The 20,076-nt window shown below is 39.7% G+C and overlaps 1 protein-coding gene across 1 annotated transcript in view; it reads left to right on the forward strand.

Moving 5' to 3' along the window:
* Positions 1-20,076, forward strand: part of LOC126188090 (leishmanolysin-like peptidase) — a 549,109-nt gene that overhangs the window by 506,905 nt on the left and 22,128 nt on the right. Inside the window, exons 7-10 of the mRNA XM_049929549.1 lie at positions 80-280; positions 1,113-1,338; positions 3,976-4,163; positions 11,103-11,235. Of these exons, the coding sequence (XP_049785506.1) occupies positions 80-280; positions 1,113-1,338; positions 3,976-4,163; positions 11,103-11,235 (748 nt within the window). The remainder of the gene's footprint in view (positions 1-79; positions 281-1,112; positions 1,339-3,975; positions 4,164-11,102; positions 11,236-20,076) is intronic.

The following is a 20,076-nucleotide window of genomic DNA, read 5'->3' on the forward strand; positions in this document are numbered from 1 at the left end:
AGCAATGTTTTCCCACCAACATCGTAGTCTAATATCAACAGCATATATTTTCAATGAAAATTACTGTTTCTTTTTTCAGACCAATTGCAGGCCATGCAAATCTGTGTCCCAGTAGCATCAGCACAAAACCACAAGAACTAGAAATTCTTCTGTCTACAGTGAAGCACGAAATCCTTCACGCGCTGGGTTTCTCTGTCAGTTTGTATGCATTTTACCGCGACGATGATGGCAACCCGCTAACTCCGAGACTGGAATCCGGCAAACCACTGCTCAACGAGAAGTGAGTGAGTCACATTATGTTATTAAAAATTGTTATATCTTGATGTTAGCAGTGCTCAGCTTTTCTGCTCATGGTTTACCTTTACTGCATGAAAGTTTGACATACTTCTTCATAATTTGTGAGTCTTGATAATATGAGTATTACAGTACATTTAGTATTTGATTTGAACTGGTTCACTCTGAAGGAACAATGACACTAACGTGCAGTTACAGTTTGTTTTCTATCTCTTTTGATGGCCTTCATTGGTTTTCTTCTTGTAAAATTTTTGTTAATAATTTTTACAGCTTGTAGGTCTTAAAAGTATCAGCTACTTAGCAGTTTCTCATGCCGATGTTGCTTGTAATTGTAGTAGTTCCAATCCTACAGGCAGCATTTGCAGTAGCCTTTAGACATTTAGGAAAATGAGTTCGTCCAGACAGATCAAATTCTGCTGTGGATTGGTATTGCCCCAGAAACTCATTAGGAAAGGGAGAGGAGGACATTCATTCTTGACAGTATATTTTTGATAAACAAGAGGGTTTGTGTATCATGTGGTACAGTTTTTTCATTTTGTCTACGGAATGTGTCAGAAAAAAAAACTGCATAACTCCCCAGTGAATTACTGCAATGATAAAGTGTGAAAATGGTTTGTAGTTAACAAGTAACTGTAGATATTAAGTTTTATGAATTTAAAGAAATGCAGAAATTTAATAGAAAGTGACATTTTGACTTTAATTTCGAAAATTCCATTTTGTAGATCTTGATGTGTTGAAACTACAATTTTAATGCTTGCAGTGGTATTCAAGTAAGCTACTGCATTGAAATTCCATTGAAACTGTTTTTGTACTTTCAGGTTACAGGCAAGACAATGGAGTGACAGAGTAATTCGCAATATCACCCGAGAGGATTGGCTTGTCCATGGTGGTAGAGTGAAGCGCGAGTTGCAGGTTATGGTAACACCCAGAGTTGCCAAAGAAGTTCGGATGCATTTTGGCTGTGATGATTTAGAAGGTGCAGAACTTGAGGACCAAGGTGAAGAAGGTACTGCACTCACACACTGGGAGAAGAGACTGTTTGAGGTATATGATTTACAATAATTCCACTGGAGGATTCTTATGTGTGCTGTTGTTACAAAGCTGCTTTTGTAATAGATATGTGGAAAATTCCCCTCCCCCCTCCATGTTTTTCTGGCATTTTTTGGTCACATTTGGGGTGTGTCCTCCCCTTCTAAATTTTCTCTCTGTAGTGTGAGCTAATTGGGGAAGAACATCTCACTTAACATCTTTGGCACAAGGCCTTACTGCCTCTTCCATCTTTTCCTTTAATGCTAGATAGCATGGGAGCCAGTCTGTATGGTGGGGTCAGTATACCCTCTTGGTTGAGCCCCCTAAAAACACAAGGATCACACTTCTGATACCTGAGAAAATACTTTCCTTGTATGTATTCAGGAGTGGTTGCTTGTCATTCTGGAGCATTGGAACTCCTGACAATGGCCACCGAACCAGAAAGCTCTTGCTTTTGCTGGGTGCCACTCATGGATAGAGTCCCTAACTGGAGTGGGTGATGTCAGGGCTGATGTTTTGCACATAAAGCATATGAAGCTTCAAAAAAACTGGCCCTTTCTCTAAGGCCATCTCTTTAGTTGGTAATGGATCATTTAATGGTGCTTCATATGACCTTGTGGCATCCCCTACTCTGGCTGTACCCTGGGAGGAGCACAAATTCCTTTCCCCATTACCTGGTCTACCCCAGGATTGATATGGACACATTGATTGCCCCAAGCCGTTATTTTTCATGGAAACCATTTAAGACAAATTTGGTGAAGTGTAATATGTGGTTGGGATCACTACTGATTAAAACTAGTTTTGCCATCCAGTCTGCAGTCATTCGTGCCTGTGACCATCATGGCGACATCCCAGTGTCCATTACTCCACATCAGTATTTGAATATGGTTCAGGGAGTCATTTTTCATAGAGACCTCATCATTCAAACTGATGAGGAACTCTGGGCCAATCTTGAAGGACGGGGCATTCATTTTGATCGACATGTTGAGAAAGGCTGTAAGGATAATTGCATTGATACCGGCACCTTTATTCTGGCAATTGAGGGCAATATCCTCCTGGAAAAGGTCAAAGTTATGAGTTATCAGTGTGATCTGAAGCTGTACATACTGATGCCCATGAGATGTTTTTGATGTGTGTGTTCCGACACGTCTTTCCACTGTACAATGGACCCTCTAGGCGGTGAATGTGGACACAGAATACATGGTGAGAGTCCCTGCATTCTGTCTCCCATGTGTGCTAATTGTCGTGAGTAACTTACCCCTCTTTTTTGCATCCTTAATAACTTTGTGATAGATTTTACTGTACTTTGTGTTTTTTTGTATGAGTAGAGAAATATTTCTTTGTTATGAATATTTTTATACCAGCTGTAATCCAACTTTTGTTTCCAGTTGGTTTTAATCTGCAGTGCTTAAGTGGGAAGGCCATTTCAAAATAATAATTACATGTTCCATGAAAGTTATTGAACATTCTGTTTACATCTGTTTCAATAAACACTTCGTCTTGTATTTCCCACCATAACAAGAAGCAGAAGCTTGTTACATTACTATCACTGGGATGCCTGCACTCCGTCATTTTGATGAGTGGCCCTTCTTCTGAACATTATTTCAAGGTTACCATCAGAACCTCATGATATCTGTACCCCTTATTTAGTATTTCACTGTTTCCACAAGGCATTTTATTATTGCATGGAAGTAGGTTCCTCGAGTAAAAAAAATTGGCCTCTTGCAGTTTTACTGTTCATAGAGATTTCTGTTATTGTATTTACTGTGAGGATTAAATTGGAACTCCCTGTCATATACTAATTCATCTCTGCAACTTGATTTCAAAAAATCAATGTTAAAGACAGCAAAAGTGGTTTTCTTTCCCTTCAAAGTCTCTACCAGAGGTCTGTATACAGTGCAGTAACCAACTAAACGTTAACTCCATTCACAGACCCCAGTAGGTTCATCAGTATTGACCGACCACTGTGTCATCCTTTACCAATGGTGTAATTGCATGTGGCAGGGAGGGGATTGGCACACTGCTTTCTTGGCCAGTGCCTGTTTTCGTGACATAGATCAGCTTCTGCTCTGTCAAGTAGCTCCTCAGTTGGCATCGTGAAGCTGAGTGCACCCTGTACCAATCCTCCCACCAAGGAAACATCCATGGCAGTACCAGAAATCAAACCCGGGTCTTCTGCATGGAAGTCAACTGAAATGACTATACAGCTACTGACAATAATTGAGTGTATGTCTATAAGAAGCAGTATGCAAACTGAACTACGTAGGAGAAAACTGGGGATTTTTTCTGTTTCTATTGACTTTTTTTTCTAGTCAGTGCTCTGTTATGCAGATAACATCAGCATTTAGGTCAGAACCTAGTATTATTTCTAATTCTTGTCATTTGTTTGGCAGAGACTGCACATTACGAAGCATTATTTGAAACAGAAGAAAGTTAGTTTAGTTTTGGGTACTGTTGCTACTACTTTGTTATTTCTGATGAACAACTCGCCTCAAAAAGGGTCCTGCCTCCGATGATTAGTTTTGGTAGATTTTAGTAATTGAGGATTTAGTAATTGCTCACTTCTTCTCTTAAGTATGTCTTCCCTTTTACTCCTCTACTTTTGTTCGCCTGATTATCCTTTTAAGTTATTTTTCTGTAATATTTCAACAGAATGAAGCAATGACTGGTACACATACACAGAATCCTGTGTATTCTCGCATCACTCTGGCACTGATGGAAGATACAGGTTGGTACCGAGCCAACTACAGTGTGGCGCAGCTATTAAACTGGGGTCGAGGATTCGGCTGTGAATTTGCTCTCGAGAGCTGCAAGGAATGGATGGACAAGAGGTCTGCAAGGTTAGTCTGAATTATACAACAGCTTGTACTCCTGTGTCCCATTCTAAACAATTTCAGTTGGCTTATGATTCATATGTTTATAACCATAGTCTTCATCGTCATAATTCTAATTGCTTTGCATCTCATTCAGATCCACCAAATAATGTCAGTTCATATTCCTGTTTAAATCCTTCTTTGCTTCCAGCCCATTGCTTTTGTCATAAATATGTAGCCCCTGTGAAAAATCTATAAGATCAATTTCTTCCTAGGAACATTTACCTCAATTTTAAATTCTTACTCGACATCTTGCTTGGCTTTCTTCTGTTTTCTTCCTGTGGTCATTTGATGTGACTGAACAAATTATAATTGGCTCAAAAGACAAGTGGTTCACACCACGGGTGGTGGTGGAATTAAGGGAATATTTTAAGTCATTGTGGAGAGGGAAGGCGTGAGAGAGGATTGCTTGCCAACACAACTTGCAACATTTAGCTTCACTGTGCACTTATGATACAACTACTGCTAGGTTGCAGCGGTAATGGAAAAACAAGACAGTTGAAGCAAAATGTTCTGGACCGAGCCAATACATGACGAAGAGGCCCAGCCACCACCTTTTGTTGTGCCAGTCTCATCTTTGTGCATGTATTTCCAATGTACCGTATTCAGCAACAATATCAACTGTCAACCTTTTAAATTCGAACACTTAGTCTCGAAGAATATGCTCGGTCATGATCAAGGAAACATCACCCATTTCTGGCTAGTGAACTGCTATTAGCTGGCGACTTGTTAAAGTCACCCAATAGCCAGCGCAGCCACCACACCACACTAACACTCACAAAGTGAGTTCGCCTACTGGATGTGTGAAGAGGGGGAGTGGCCCATCTGTGAAGGAAATGCAGGTACAGGTGAAAGCATTCTGTGAAATGCTGGAAATATACTTCTTGTGCAGATGATGTTCTACGACAGAGATGTCACATGAAAATAGAACAAGGATTTTGCGATTGCACATTTTAGAGACTTTTGTGTTCAAATGATGATACAGTTTCAACAAATACGTAAACTACTCATGTATGTACTTTTCACCACACACTGTAGATTGTAAAGATAGCAGCAATGATAGAGGACATGAAGCGAAACTGTAGCACCTGAGCTTTCTTTCAAATTTACATTTTACACTGTGTACAAAAAATCACTGAGCTGACTTCTAATAAGCTGGTAACATCGACTGGGGAAGTAAACTCATTTTTTCACACCTCTGTTTCTCTCATCAAGACTAAAATACACTTTAACAGTGGTGAGCATGTGAAGTGCAGCTCATAAGAAAAGCATTAAATAATAACAGCAGCGGTGATAAAGTATGTCATTAAGCAGATGTCTGCATTTATGCTTATGGTTTAACCACTTAGCTGCTATGATGTTTTTGGTTTAATTCAACATGTTCATCAATATTTAATTTTTTTCTGGGTGAGCACAAAGGATGATTTCTCAAAACGTGTGTTTTGAACATATAATTTGTAGTTGTAGCACGCCAGAAAACAGCTTGATTACCGTGTACCTAGATGCCAATTTCAATTTTCTGATAAATTTGTACTTGCTCTTGCACATCTGTGATTTTTTAAGAACTGATGAAATTCATTACCACAAATTATTGTATGAACGTTGTATTGTACATTTAGTTTCCTTCACTTGGACAGATTTTGTACAAAGTAGTGGAAAGGATTGCAATTTTTTTTTGTCAGATAAGCCAACTACACGTTTTTTTGCTCGTATTTTGGGGGATTTTAACATTTTCCTCAATTTTGCATTTAGTCTGGACTGCACGGAAATGTAAGATAGTGGTTTCATCATCATAGTTTTGTTATTGTAACATCTGGATCCTTGTATTTAATAAATCACCTTCCGCTATCTATAGTTTCAATAATTCCTGTTTGTTCCATAACATTTGTGAGTGTAAAACAACAATTTAAGTGTTTGAAACTTTTAAACTTCATTTTAAGTCCTTGTACAGTTTCCACAAGTGAGGCGAAAGGCCTCAGACATGGTCAACCAATTTTGGCTCATATTTGGCAAGTTGCTTGTGTACAACCTGAAATAAAGACTGTGAGGGATTTTGGTTCAAAATACCATGCCCCCCCCCCCCTCCCCTCCCCTCCTCCCATTTTTGAGAAAACAAGCACTAAAGTTCAAGACACACAGTCAACTCAGAATTAATGGGATCAGTAGATAATTGAAAACTGAGCATTTTTCATCATCAAATATGAGGTCTGAAAATGCATATTTTTTTAGGAATTGAGGAAAGAAACTTTTTCAACTGCCGCTAATGTATTTGTAAGGTGTGTGCTGTTAAAGAAAAGTGCCACTGGTGTAATCGCCAAATCATCTTGCTGGGAAACAGAAAACCGATATATGATTCCCATTTACATTCTACATTTTTTTCTGCATTGAAACCAGTTGGAACATGTGGGTGAATAATGTATGTAAATACATACAAAAAAAGAAGGCAAATAAGTTTATTGAACAACTTGGATTAGTGAAGAATTAAAATTTCCAGCCTTCTTGTATGGAAACAATTCCAAGTAAGATTGGTGTGAAGATGAGCACATTATTGCATAAGGTAGAAAAACTAACCCATGTTGCAGATGGTAATGTACATAAAATAATGCATTCATACACAGTGCAGAATTCCATCACAGCATCTGGAAAACTGTTGCTTAAAGTTTTCCCATGCTTGCAAGAAACTAATGATTAATTTGGTCCTCAGCATGTAGAAGAGGTCAATTGTTTATCTGACTTATTAAAAAAACTTAACTTGCTCCAAATTTGAGAAATAGAATAATGGGATTTACAAAATATATCTTGAGAACATGTTAAAACCATTCATTGCTGATAGCAAGTTTTGTCTCCAGTAATGGATTCTTGAGGTGGACAAACTAAAACCATAATGTGTGATACCATGTTTATAGATGACTAGGGTCAACTGACTAGCACACTAGAAGTAATACTGCCAAACTAACACACCTGTGTGCTAGCCATATGATGATTATTTTTATCGCCAAATTAAAAGCCTTATTTCAAGGCTTCAAACTTACAGTCTGCTTCTGGGAACGCAGCACGAATTGTGCAACAGAGTGGATGCAATAACGATTCACAGCTTGATTCATGATCAACTTTCAGCACCTATTTTTCAGATTTTTTTTTATATGCGTGGTGTGCATCAAATTTAATTTCTATAAAATAAATATTTTTAAATGTAAACAAAGTTTGTTTTCCTTCAAATCTTTGGAAGGAATGATGTAGGTATGGGAAGATTGCCTTCATAAAACGTTCTTGGTACTATGAGTATACTTGATTCAAATGTTTATATTACAACTACTGTAGAGAGTGAGGGAAAGTGACATTGTCAATTGACCTGGGTAAATTTTAATTCTTTAGTAATCCTGGTTCTAGGAAAAATTTATTTGCTTACCTTGTTATTATTCCCTATTGATTTACTTAATTTATTGACCCTCCTATGCCTTCCAATGTTGAAACAGAAAAAAATACAAATAAAAGAAAAATCTGCAGAATGCAACTGGGGACCGAACACAGGTGTTCCGTTCTGCAGCCAAACACCTTGGTCTGTACACCAGTGGTGCCTTTGTTGAACAGCTCTTACCTTGTGGGTACATAAGTGGCTGTTGGAAAAGTTTCTGTCTTCAATTTCAAGGAAAATAAGAATTTGCAGACCCTACACATGTTGATAAAAATGTTCAATTTTCAATTATCTAGTGATCCTGTTGATTGGGCATCATGAACTTCAGGGGTAGGTTTTGTCAAAAACAGAAGGGGATGGTGGGAGGATGTTGAGTGAAAATATCTTAGTCTTTCATCTTAGGTTGTGTGCAAGCAACCTGCCAAAACTGAGCAGCTCCGAATAACTGCTGCAACCTAAATCCTTCTGAATCTGCTTCTGTATTCATGTCTTGGTCTCCCTCTATAATGTTTACCGGCCACACTTCCATCCAATACTAAATTTGTGATCCCCTGATTATCTGACCTTCATGACTCATTGTTTGAAGATTTTCCTACAGCTATCTCACATAGTAGTCTGTTACACACATTTGGTCAACTTCTTGCTCCAAATCTCTTGCTCTCCATGAGCATACTTGTGATCAGATGACAAAAAGTTTTCAAGTGTATGGTAGTCCATTCTTTATAGAGACCTATAACAAGAAGGGATGTCATTGTGATCTGGTGATAGGTTTGAGTCGTAAAACTGTTGTAAGCACACTGTTGCATTAAACCGAGTGCTCTGAGCAGGCCAATGATTCTCTGATGTTACAGAAAAATTCTCCCAGAGACTACCAAGTATCAATGGATGCTGTATCATATTGCTACCAATACTGCAGAAAGTAAGCTGTAAAAGTTTTCTTGTAGCTTCTACCAGAGGGCAGAGTTTGCTTTCCATGGAACATAATCACATTGAATTTCCCTCAATGTCAAGTCTTATGATTTTGCAAAGCCGCTTCTTTCAGTATTATGATCCTCACAGATTGATCCTTCCCACTTCCCTGTGATGTTTCATTATGATGGTAAAATTGCCCCTGTATTCCATATTACAGATCCAATAATTGCATTCTGATATTTTTAGCGAAATAAATATATTTGATGCCAGGATGAAGGATTCATAAAACGGAAGGCTAAGTGAGATATTTCAAAGAAAGAAATGCGTCAAATTATGGAAATCAGCAAATGGATAGGAAACAGTGATCAACGGTAAAGAAGAAGATGACAGTGAATGTAATCAGAAAATAATCAAGTGGCATTGTTTGTTGGGAAAAAGCTCAGTGGTCGTTAAGTCAGCTAACTGCTTGAGCTTTAAGCTCGGCTCCTTCACACACATTGACCCCTTTTTCTTCATAGTATGCGACCTTGTCAAACAAATACAATGCTGAAAAAAAGATCAACACACTCGAGAACTGTGCTCTGTGGCACCAGGTTATAATATGTGCATACTGAGAGGTTTAAGTGTTTGTGATTCATTTGTCACAGTCATCACTGTTCAGATAGCTCTTAGGAGGCTTGTCTGTGCACCCTTTGTTTTGACTCTGCAGATAGTAAATGTGCTGAGTTTAAATGTGAAGAGTTTAGCAACATTCATTCTACAGGACAACCGTGCACCACAGACAAGTACATACTCCTGTCGAACAGCTTCAGCCATTTGAACAGGGTTGCATTTTGGGCCTGCAGTAATTTGGATGTATGTATTGATAAATTGGTGCACACGCTGGTCACAGTGTATCACTGATGTGTTTCTGCTTTCAACAGCAGTCTGTGGAACATTTATACACCTGTAGTCAACGTTCTGGATGACTGCGTAATACAGATGCATGTCAGGATTGTTGCACTGAGCGAGCACCATTGACTGTCATCCAGGGATGAAACCCAGGCATATGTCACATCTGCTGTGTCATTGGGAACCGTTGGGAACGGTTTGCTTGCAGCATGATTAAGATCAAGTGTACCTTCTGCCAGGCTACCACTGGCAACACAACACCACCAAGCATGATTATTCTGCTGTCATGAAAGAGTTAACTGGAAAGTGGAAATGTCACTCTGTTGTCTTCAGTAATGAATGTAGGTTCTTTCTGTATGTGAGTGATGGGCGTAGAGTTTTAGGCATTCACTTGGTGATCTGCCTATTCCAAGTTGAGCACAGATCCATTCCCAGGCTTCATGGTGTGGAGGGCCATTAGTTACAACCCATGGTGTGTCTGCAGAGTAAAGTAATCAGTGCTCACTACATTTCACAGACTATTATCCCCATACTAATGCCATTCCTTCGACAGGAAGGTATGTATCTTTTCAGCAGGACAGTGCATGTGCACATATTGCTGGTGCGACATAATGGGCTGTTCGTGGCGCACAACTGCCCTTGCCAGCAACATCACCAGACCTCCCTCCAAGTCAACATGCATAGGACATCATGAAGTGGGAACTTCTCCAGGATGTGCAAGAAGCATTGCCGAATTGCAAGAAAAGGCACAAGATACTTGGGACTGTCTATCACAGGATGCCATTTGGCACCTTTATGATTGTTTGCATGTGAGGGCACACACCTGCGTTGAAACTTCCTGGCTGATTAAAACTGTGTGCCGGACCGAGACTCGAACTCGGGACCTTTGCCTTTGCGGGCAAAGGAAGGCAAAGGTCCCGAGTTCGAGTCTTGGTCCAGCACACAGTTTTAATCTGCCAGGAAGCTTCATATATGTCCTTTCTTCCAGGAGTGCTAGTTCTGCAAGTTTTGCAGAAGAGCTTCTGTGAAGTTTGGAAGATAGGAGACGAGATACTGGCAGAATTGAAGCTGTGAGGACAGGTCGCTAGTTGTGCTTGGGGTATCTTGGTTGGTAGAGCATTTTGCCCGCGGAAGGCAAAGGTCCTGAGTTTGAGTCTCGGTCCAGCACACAGTTTTAATCTGCCAGGAAGTTTCATATCAGTGCACACTCCGTGAAAATCTCATTCTGGACAAACCTGCATTGCTGCCAGAGGGAGAGGTGGGGGGGGGGGGGAGGTGTTACATTGTGTATTGATTTGATTGTCTGGGCAGCCTTTACTGACCTGTGTGTTTTATTTTATATGCATTTGTCGTCATATACTCTTACAGTGATGAACTACCTGTCTTGCTTGCCTGTCAAATGGCCTTGTCCTTGATGGTGTTATATATATGGAAGAACTGGAAGCAAGTCTGATGAAGGAAATGAGTTGTTCAAAAAAGAAGGAGAGGCAATAAAGAGTAATAAAAATTAAATCTTTTATTTAAGAACTTATTTTAATACCAGCACACATTAAATGTAGTACCCTGTTTAAATGGTATTTCATTTTCTGGCTACATATCATATGCCTTATTGTAGCTTAGCATATTAGATAAACATATTTGTTTTTGACACACCCAGATGCATAGCAACATTAATTTTTCTTTTGCAGAGGGGAATCAATACATCCTTTCTGTAACAAAGTAAAGAGAGATCCCTTGGAAACAGAATGTACTGAGGATCGTAGCTCTGTAGCATTGTGCAACCTTGTGGAACATCAGGACACACTCCCTAAACTCTATCAGGTAACAACTATTTAATCAACAGAGTTGTAATTTATGTATGTATCTTCTAATTATATTGTTATGCCTTTCTGATCCAAGTGAATTCTGTTGCATATATGGTCAGAAATTTAAAAAGCTGTCTTCCATCACAGGCAACAGTTTTCACGTACAGGTAGTAAGAAACGAATCTTATTTGACCCCTCAGCAGACAGAGACTGTGGTCATGTGTGTGTGAGTTGTATTTGTGTGGGTACATGTGTGTATGTTGTCTATTTCCAACGAAAGCCTTGTTGGCCGAAAGCTTACTTTCTGGAAGTCTTTTTATTGTACCTACCTGTGATTCAGCATCTCCGCTGTATGGTGAGTAGTAAGTATTCTTTTCATATTACATGTCATGTTTCTTACCCCTCTCTATGAAGTGTCGAACAAGTACACCAAAGGACATAAGTTTCTTTCCATTATAGACACTGAAGCAGCAACTAATTTATTCTTGCTGTACTTTATGTAAGTCTTTGTAAAAGAAGCTAAGGGATGTGACTGGGGAAAAACTTTTGTTGTGAATGACAAAATACTTAATAAGAAGTAATCACATCTGAGATTTAGGGAGTTCTTGGAGTAATTGATTTTGAATTCTAATGAGTAAGGATTGACCTACATTTGTATTTGTGTTTGCTGCACACTAACAAAATGCACATTCTCTGAATATAGTGACTGGTGTGACAGTCTTTCACAGACAGCAGTTTTATTTCAAAGTAAAATAAATTTTTGAATTAATGATGGTAGCTGGAGGGATTGGAAAGAGTGATAGGTTGGGTTTGTAAAGAGGGGAAGAAAGAGCACAATACATGGAAAAGTTCACAATAACACCACGTTATAATAGGTAAAGAGTGCTATGCAATTAGCTTGTTCTTGTTTCTGTATTTATATTTTCTGTATGAAACATTTGCATCTTCCATTTGATAATGTTGATAATATTTGCTAAATAATACTTGGCACACCCACAATAAACTTCAAAAATAAACTATAATCTAGATTGCAAATGTTGCATAATGTATTTACCAACCTTTGATTACATGTTTTAGTTTTTAGGGTATTAATTATTCCAAAAAATGGGTCTAGAATTTTTATTTACCCACCATTTCTTTCACCACTGGCAGTGAGTTGTGTATGTGAAAAATGCTAAGTTGTACCATGACTCAGATTCCATATTAAAGAGGCTGAGTTTGCCTGTTCAAAGAGTTTGCCTGTTCAAAGGTCAGAGGAAGGCAAAAGCACATCCCTTTCAATAGGATCATGTCTGTCAAGCAGTGTGGTGTTCAAACCAAACTTCAGGCTGAGGACAAGCTTTGTTTTATTTAAGCAAACACAATACACAAATATCATGTTACAGAAAAGCCACTTGTGTGGTGGAGGTAGAATAGGAAGAAGGTGTAACCAATTCACTTTACCTATTTTGCTGCTCTTGATAGCTGGTCTCTCTTCTCTCAATCATGTAGCCATGTATTGAAGTGAAATGTGGATAATAACAGTTTAGACAAAAAGAGAATAAAAGCTTTTGAAATCTTATGCTACAGAATAATATTGAAGGGTAGATGGGTAGATCACGGATCATGTAACTAATGATGAGGGATTTAGGTTGCAGCAGTTACTCGGAGAGCCTGTGGCTTGCACGGGCATGGATAGCTGCATCAAATGAGTCTCTGGACTGAAGACCACAACAGCAATAACAACAGGAACATTCCATACTGCAGTTGTCTACAGTTTTTTCTATACAGTTTTAGTGCAGTAGACATTCTCAACAAAATAATTAGCAATAGCCTAGTGTGGCAAAAGGGCAATCAACATAAGTCACAATATTAGTGGTAGAATAATTTCACCAAATAATGCGCTGTTTTTCAGATTGAGCAAAAACATTACACTTATGTGAGATACACAGTAACAGTATGTTCACACTAATCAGCACTGTCTATTGCTGTATTGGATTGTTATCTTAGCAGTACATCATTATCAAATTTAATCACTGTTGTCCATCTTGAATGCAAATTCACAATGCGATGTAATTGAAACACATTGTCATTAAGTTAGTAAATAACATGACCCTTGTGATCCAACTCAAATGCAGTACAGTTTGTGAGCTGCTAGAGTGAAGTATTTCCAAACAACCTGACCAAAAAACTCTAAGAGGTTGTGGTCTTATATAAAATCAGTAAGCGGATCAAAAGTAACTATTCAGTCAAGGACCATACTGGCACCAAAATGGAAGATGATAAGAGTGAAGGCTGAATTTGGTCTTCTGAAATTGTTTCATCGCAGAAGAATCATAATTTGGTCCCTACTTTCAATCATCATATGAACACCGAAATGGTAGATATTGAGACGAGCAATCATGGAATAGGAAAGCAGCTACATTCACTCAGTAATGGAAAGGCATCAGGACCAGATGAGATACCTGTGAAAATGTACACAGCTGATGTGAAACAACTTGCCTCCATATTAGCAGCAGTACAGTGTAGGTCACTGAGTAATGAAGGGCACCTAGTGACTGCAAAAAAGTGCAGGTCATTGCCATTTGCAAGATGGGTTCTAGACCAGTTCCATGTAATTATAGGCCTATGTCACTGACATCAGTATGTTGTAAAATTGTGAAACACATGTTGTGCCCATGTATTATGATATTTTTGGAGAATGAAAATCTCCTCCATAAAAATCAACATGGATTCTGCAAATGGGGATCTTGCAATATTCAGCTCACTCTGTTCCTGCATGAGACCCACAGTGCTCAGAGTGATGCCATTTTCCTTAACTTCAGGAAGGCACTTGACACTGTTCTACACTGCTGTTTAGTAAAAAAACATGAGCTTACTGGGTATTAGGACAGATTTGCAACTGTATTAAAGACTTCCGCACAGAGAGTACTCGACATGTTATTTTTAAAGGAACAAAATCAACAGATCCAATGTTAGTTGCAGGAGTACCTCAATAAAGTGTGATCAGACTGCTACTATTTACAATGTATGTAAATGATATAATAGAAGTTGTTGGAAACACCTTAAGGCTCTTGACAAATGCTGCAGTTGTTTGCAAGAAGTTAACCACCTCAGAAGACTGTAGTAATCTGCAAAGGACTTGCCGTTGATCCTGAACATATTTCACACACATAGGAGAAGAACTCCAATACTGAGCAACTGCACCATGAATGACAAATTGCTGGAAACAGTACCTACCATAAAATATCTAGGAGTAACCATCCAGAGTGACCTTAAGTGGAATGGTCACACACAACTAATAGTAGAAAAGCAGATACTAGGCTGAGATCCTTAGGAAGAGTCCTAAGGAAATGTAACTCAGCCATGAAAGAAGTGGCTTATCAAACAGTTGTTCAACTAATTCTTGAGTATTGCTTATCTTTTCGGGACCTTTACCAGGTAAGACTAATAGAAGAGATAGAGAAGGTCCATTGAAGAACAGAGACATTTAGTTGGCATGAGAGCATTGCAGAGATGTTCAACAAACTCCAGTGGCAGACACTACAAGAGAGGTGTTGTGATCAAAGAGTGGATCACTATTGAAATTCTGAGGGATTACATTCTGGGAAGAGTCAGATTTCCTCACACACGTCTTGTGAAATTACCACAATGAGAAGATTCAAAAAATTGGAGCTAATATAGGGGCTCACTGACAGCCATTTTTCGCACGCACCATTCTTCATTGAAACGGGGAACAGGGAATCAGATAGTGGTACTAGACGTACCCTCTGCCACGCACCATACGTGGCTTGCAGAGTACTGATATAGATGTAGACTATGACAGAACTTCCCTCGTACCAGTCCACATAGTTATTACTTTTATTTCTGGATCACAGCCTCTTTTGACATAGGTGTTACTCATTTTGGAACTGAAGCCAGGCTGTCACGGAGGTGTTAACCATTATTAGGTCACCCAAGACTCTCAGATGAGTAGATGTTACTTGTTCAAGAGCATGTCGAGACTGGAGATTTTGGGGTGGTGTGTGCTGTTTAAATATTGGCATACAGATATTTGTTGATCTTAGAAATTACATAATGTTTTGAAAAGTGGCTAGGTTAAATTCTGCTTCTTTGAATGGCCTATGAATCTGGACAGTTGTTTGGTTTATGGACAATGTTGAAAGTAAGTAAATTATAAAAGCATATGGAACTTTGCTATGATTCCCTGTTGGCAATATCCATCTTGAAAATAATTTTACATTATGATAAACAATTCAGAATCTTAGAGGACTGATCAATTAATAATGGGTATTATCTGATTTGGAAAAAATACAGTAGCAAAAGTACACTGATCAAGTCCAGAATCAAGCAAGCACTGTGGCAAAATAGGCAGTTGAAATTGTGAGGGCCCATACTTACACTCCTGGAAATTGAAATAAGAACACCGTGAATTCATTGTCCCAGGAAGGGGAAACTTTATTGACACATTCCTGGGGTCAGATACATCACATGATCACACTGACGGAACCACAGGCACATAGACACAGGCAACAGAGCATGCACAATGTCGGCACTAGTACAGTGTATATCCACCTTTCGCAGCAATGCAGGCTGCTATTCTCCCATGGAGACGATCGTAGAGATGCTGGATGTAGTCCTGTGGAACGGCTTGCCATGCCATTTCCACCTGGCGCCTCAGTTGGACCAGCGTTCGTGCTGGACGTGCAGACCGCGTGAGACGACGCTTCATCCAGTCCCAAACATGCTCAATGGGGGACAGATCCGGAGATCTTGCTGGCCAGGGTAGTTGACTTACACCTTCTAGAGCACGTTGGGTGGCACGGGATACATGCGGACGTGCATTGTCCTGTTGGAACAGCAAGTTCCCTTGCCGGTCTAGGAATGGTAGAACGATGGGTTCGATGACGGTTTGGATGTACCGTGCACTATTCAGTGTCCCCTCGACGATCACCAGTGGTGTACGGCCAGTGTAGGAGATCGCTCCCCACACCATGATGCCGGGTGTTGGCCCTGTGTGCCTCGGTCGTATGCAGTCCTGATTGTGGCGCTCACCTGCACGGCGCCAAACACGCATACGACCATCATTGGCACCAAGCCAGAAGCGACTCTCATCACTGAAGACGACACGTCTCCATTCGTCCCTCCATTCACGCCCGTCGCGACACCACTGGAGGCGGGCTGCACGATGTTGGGGCGGGAGCGGAAGACGGCCTGACGGTGTGCGGGACCGTAGCCCAGCTTCATGGAGACGGTTGCGAATGGTCCTCGCCGATACCCCAGGAGCAACAGTGTCCCTAATTTGCTGGGAAGTGGCGGTGCGGTCCCCTACGGCACTGCGTAGGATCCTACGGTCTTGGCGTGCATCCGTGCGTCGCTGCGGTCCGGTCCCAGGTCGACGGGCACGTGCACCTTCCGCCGACCACTGGCGACAACATCGATGTATTGTGGAGACCTCACGCCCCACGTGTTGAGCAATTCGGCGGTACGTCCACCCGGCCTCCCGCATGCCCACTATACGCCCTCGCTCAAAGTCCGTCAACTGCACATACGGTTCACGTCCACGCTGTCGCGGCATGCTACCAGTGTTAAAGACTGCGATGGAGCTCCGTATGCCATGGCAAACTGGCTGACACTGATGGCGGCGGTGCACAAATGCTGCGCAGCTAGCGCCATTCGACGGCCAACACCGCGGTTCCTGGTGTGTCCGCTGTGCCGTGCGTGTGATCATTGCTTGTACAGCCCTCTCGCAGTGTCCGGAGCAAGTATGGTTGGTCTGACACACCGGTGTCAATGTGTTCTTTTTTCCATTTCCAGGAGTGTATTTTGTAAGTTAATTAGTTTCAAGTAATTTAAAGTACATTTTCAGAAAGAGTGAAATTTTTCCTTTGGAATGAATGGTAACAGCACTTCGTATTCTGCCTATTGACTCAAAATGTCTTTCCATTAGGTACTGTAGTATAATTTTCAGTTAGTTATAACTTTTAACTGAACTTCATGTACAACAGTATTATTGCATTAAAGCCAGAAAAAAATTTAGTTATTCATGGGTGTAGAAAATATAACAAATGGAAGCATTCCAACATGTTATGTCTCAAAGATAGCAGTTATTGCATCAGGATAATTAAAAGGGGATGACAAAAACAAAAGGAGGTGAAAGTATGATTATTAGAAAACTATAACCTGAGATCAGACAGCAGTTAATAGTTAATCTAGAAATTTTCTCTTGTACTGATTTTACCCTTCTTTTGTGCAGTAGAGACTTTTTTAACTATTGAAATCCTTTATGTTCCATAGTCTAGGTAGGACTGGATTCAGATTTTATTCATTTTTATGTGACAAATTGTGTTGCACATCACATTACAGTATTTTGATTAAAATATTATTTTAATGTGTGTAATCCATGTGGTCCTCACTTTGTTACAAAAGTTTATTCATACTAAAAGAGAAAAAAAGTATAATGTAGTAGTTTCTACTTCAAACTAATCCTGAGGATGCTTCTACTAATGCAAAAAGTAACACAAAATAGGTATTGAAAGATAGGCTGAATGTATCTCTAGAGCCAAGAAATGCCATGATTTTTTAAACTCCTGGAATCCAGATTACATCTAAAGGAGAGTCGGGGAGACACAAGGAATTAACAGGCTATAATAAATAAATAAATAATGTTAAAAAATCTTTTGACTGCACCATATTTTTATTTTGTTTAGTACATCCATCCTTTCTTCCATTGCGCAACCAAGAAACACAGTTTCTCTCAAGCAAATAACACAAATACAAAAACTGTGCCTAGAAGACAATTGTTCATTTTTAACTGTTTGAGATGCAGTTTCTTCAGACTTTGTTTGCTCCTTATTCGTGATTGTTCCTTCTACTCTTCCTCGTACATTTCAGCTACTCAAAAAAAAAAAAAAAAAAAAAAAAATTACAAATTTTCATGCACTCCCTAGCAGTGTGGTTATGCTGACATTTCATGAGATCCTTTCATAACATTTACACCCACATTAACTTCATAGTCTGATTCTGTTTTTTCCAATGATGACCACTAGACTTCAGTCTCATCTTTTGCATTTTTTTTCTGTGTTAAAATACAAATAATAGCACAGCCACAATGAACCAAAGTTTATTCTTCTTCTGCAAACAACAGTTGAGAACACAGACTCAAACAGAAGCATTGTAGTTACTGATAAAAGCAGTTTCTGACAATAAGTATGAACAGAATATATGGGCAAGTGTGTGCTGCACTCCACTTATAAAGATGAGACCTCTGGTAGATGGCGCAGTGGATGCCGTGCCCTGTGCACAAATCATTGCCATCACAAGCGACCTCTAGTAGCCGGCCCGCGCAGATCCTCTTGGCAGAAATTCTAAGTATAGTGCACCATTGGTCTGGTGCCATGGTGCATATCCTCGTATTATGTACAGGGTTATACTATCCTTCCCCACTTGGGAAAAGCGAACTCTACCAATGCAGATGTCAGGGCACTGTTGAAACATCCGTGGCTGATGTTGCAGTCGATGACGGTGGTGGCAGGAGATTCCGGGCCTGAATCAATGAGTAGGGGCAGAAGTTACATACGCAGCGGCCATTCCCACACAAAGTAGTATAAGAGGGTATCGGTGACAAGGGCTCTGGTAGCATCTCGATTTCCGCTTCCTTCTTGTGGTAGAACTGCATTGATGGTGACGGCAGCGGTCACTTGGTCAGGGGTGCCGGTGTTGAAGGGCCCAGAGTCACTGAGCCAGCCGACGACAGAATGTCTGGTGTCAATGAAGCATTGTGGAAAAGTGCGGCAGTAAGTGCTATGGTTCAGAAGCCTACATTGATGAAAATATATTAGATCTAATTTCACCAAATAGATCGGGTATCCAAGTAGAGAAGGAATTAGCATATTTCATCAAAATATAAGAGATATTAGAGATCAATTTAGTGAACTGCTTATAGATATTGGACACTGACATTATTGATATATTGGAGAATCATTTAAATAATTTGACAATTCAGAGGATTCCTTTGCCAGGATATAGATTAGCTGGATGTTTTTCAAGGAGAGGCCATGTACATAAAAAAAACATTATTCCATTTGAGTGTGTAGCTATATCACAACATTTCAATGAACAGGTATTTGAATGTGGTACAGGGGCAGTTGAATTTAATGAAACTAAACTTCTAATTGTTGTTATTTATAGGTCCCCTAACTCTGACTTCAGAGCATTTGCTCAAGCTATAGAGCCTTCGTGGTTCACTTTATAGGAAGCACCAAAAATTAGTTACATTTGGTGACTTCAATATTAATTTTGTACATGTCAGTGCAAGGAAAAGGATGTTGGTAGATCTATTAAACTCATATGATTTTAGCAGGCTGTGTTTTTCCCAACAAGGGCGCAAGGGAACAGTAGCACAGCCATAGACAATATTTTTATTAATTCTTCATTACAAGATTTGTATTCTGTTAGTAAAAGGGTAATTGCCTTTCAGATCATGATGCACAAATTTTAACTCTAACAGGTTTATGTATTCAATTAAATGTTATATACACAAACTATGTAGAAAAGCTAATACAGTGGCAATAGAAAATTTTTTAAGCCTCATTAAGGAACAAGAGTGGCAAGATGTTTATAGTGCCGATAACATAAATGGCAAATATAAATCTTTCCGTAACACATTTCTCATGCTCTTTGAAAGTTAGTTTCCATTAGAACGTTCTAAACAGGGTGCTACCAGTAAAAGGCAGCTTGGGTGGCTGACTTCTAAGCTAAGGATATCAGTTAGACCAAATGGGAATTATATCAAGATTTTAGTAGTCACAATCAAGCTGCAGTAGCCCATTACAAACAGTATTGTAAGGTTCTTAAAAATATTAATAGGAAGGCAAAG

This window comes from Schistocerca cancellata, chromosome 5 (assembly GCF_023864275.1).
Source record: "Schistocerca cancellata isolate TAMUIC-IGC-003103 chromosome 5, iqSchCanc2.1, whole genome shotgun sequence".
In the NCBI taxonomy this organism is placed as follows: Eukaryota; Metazoa; Arthropoda; class Insecta; order Orthoptera; family Acrididae; genus Schistocerca; species Schistocerca cancellata.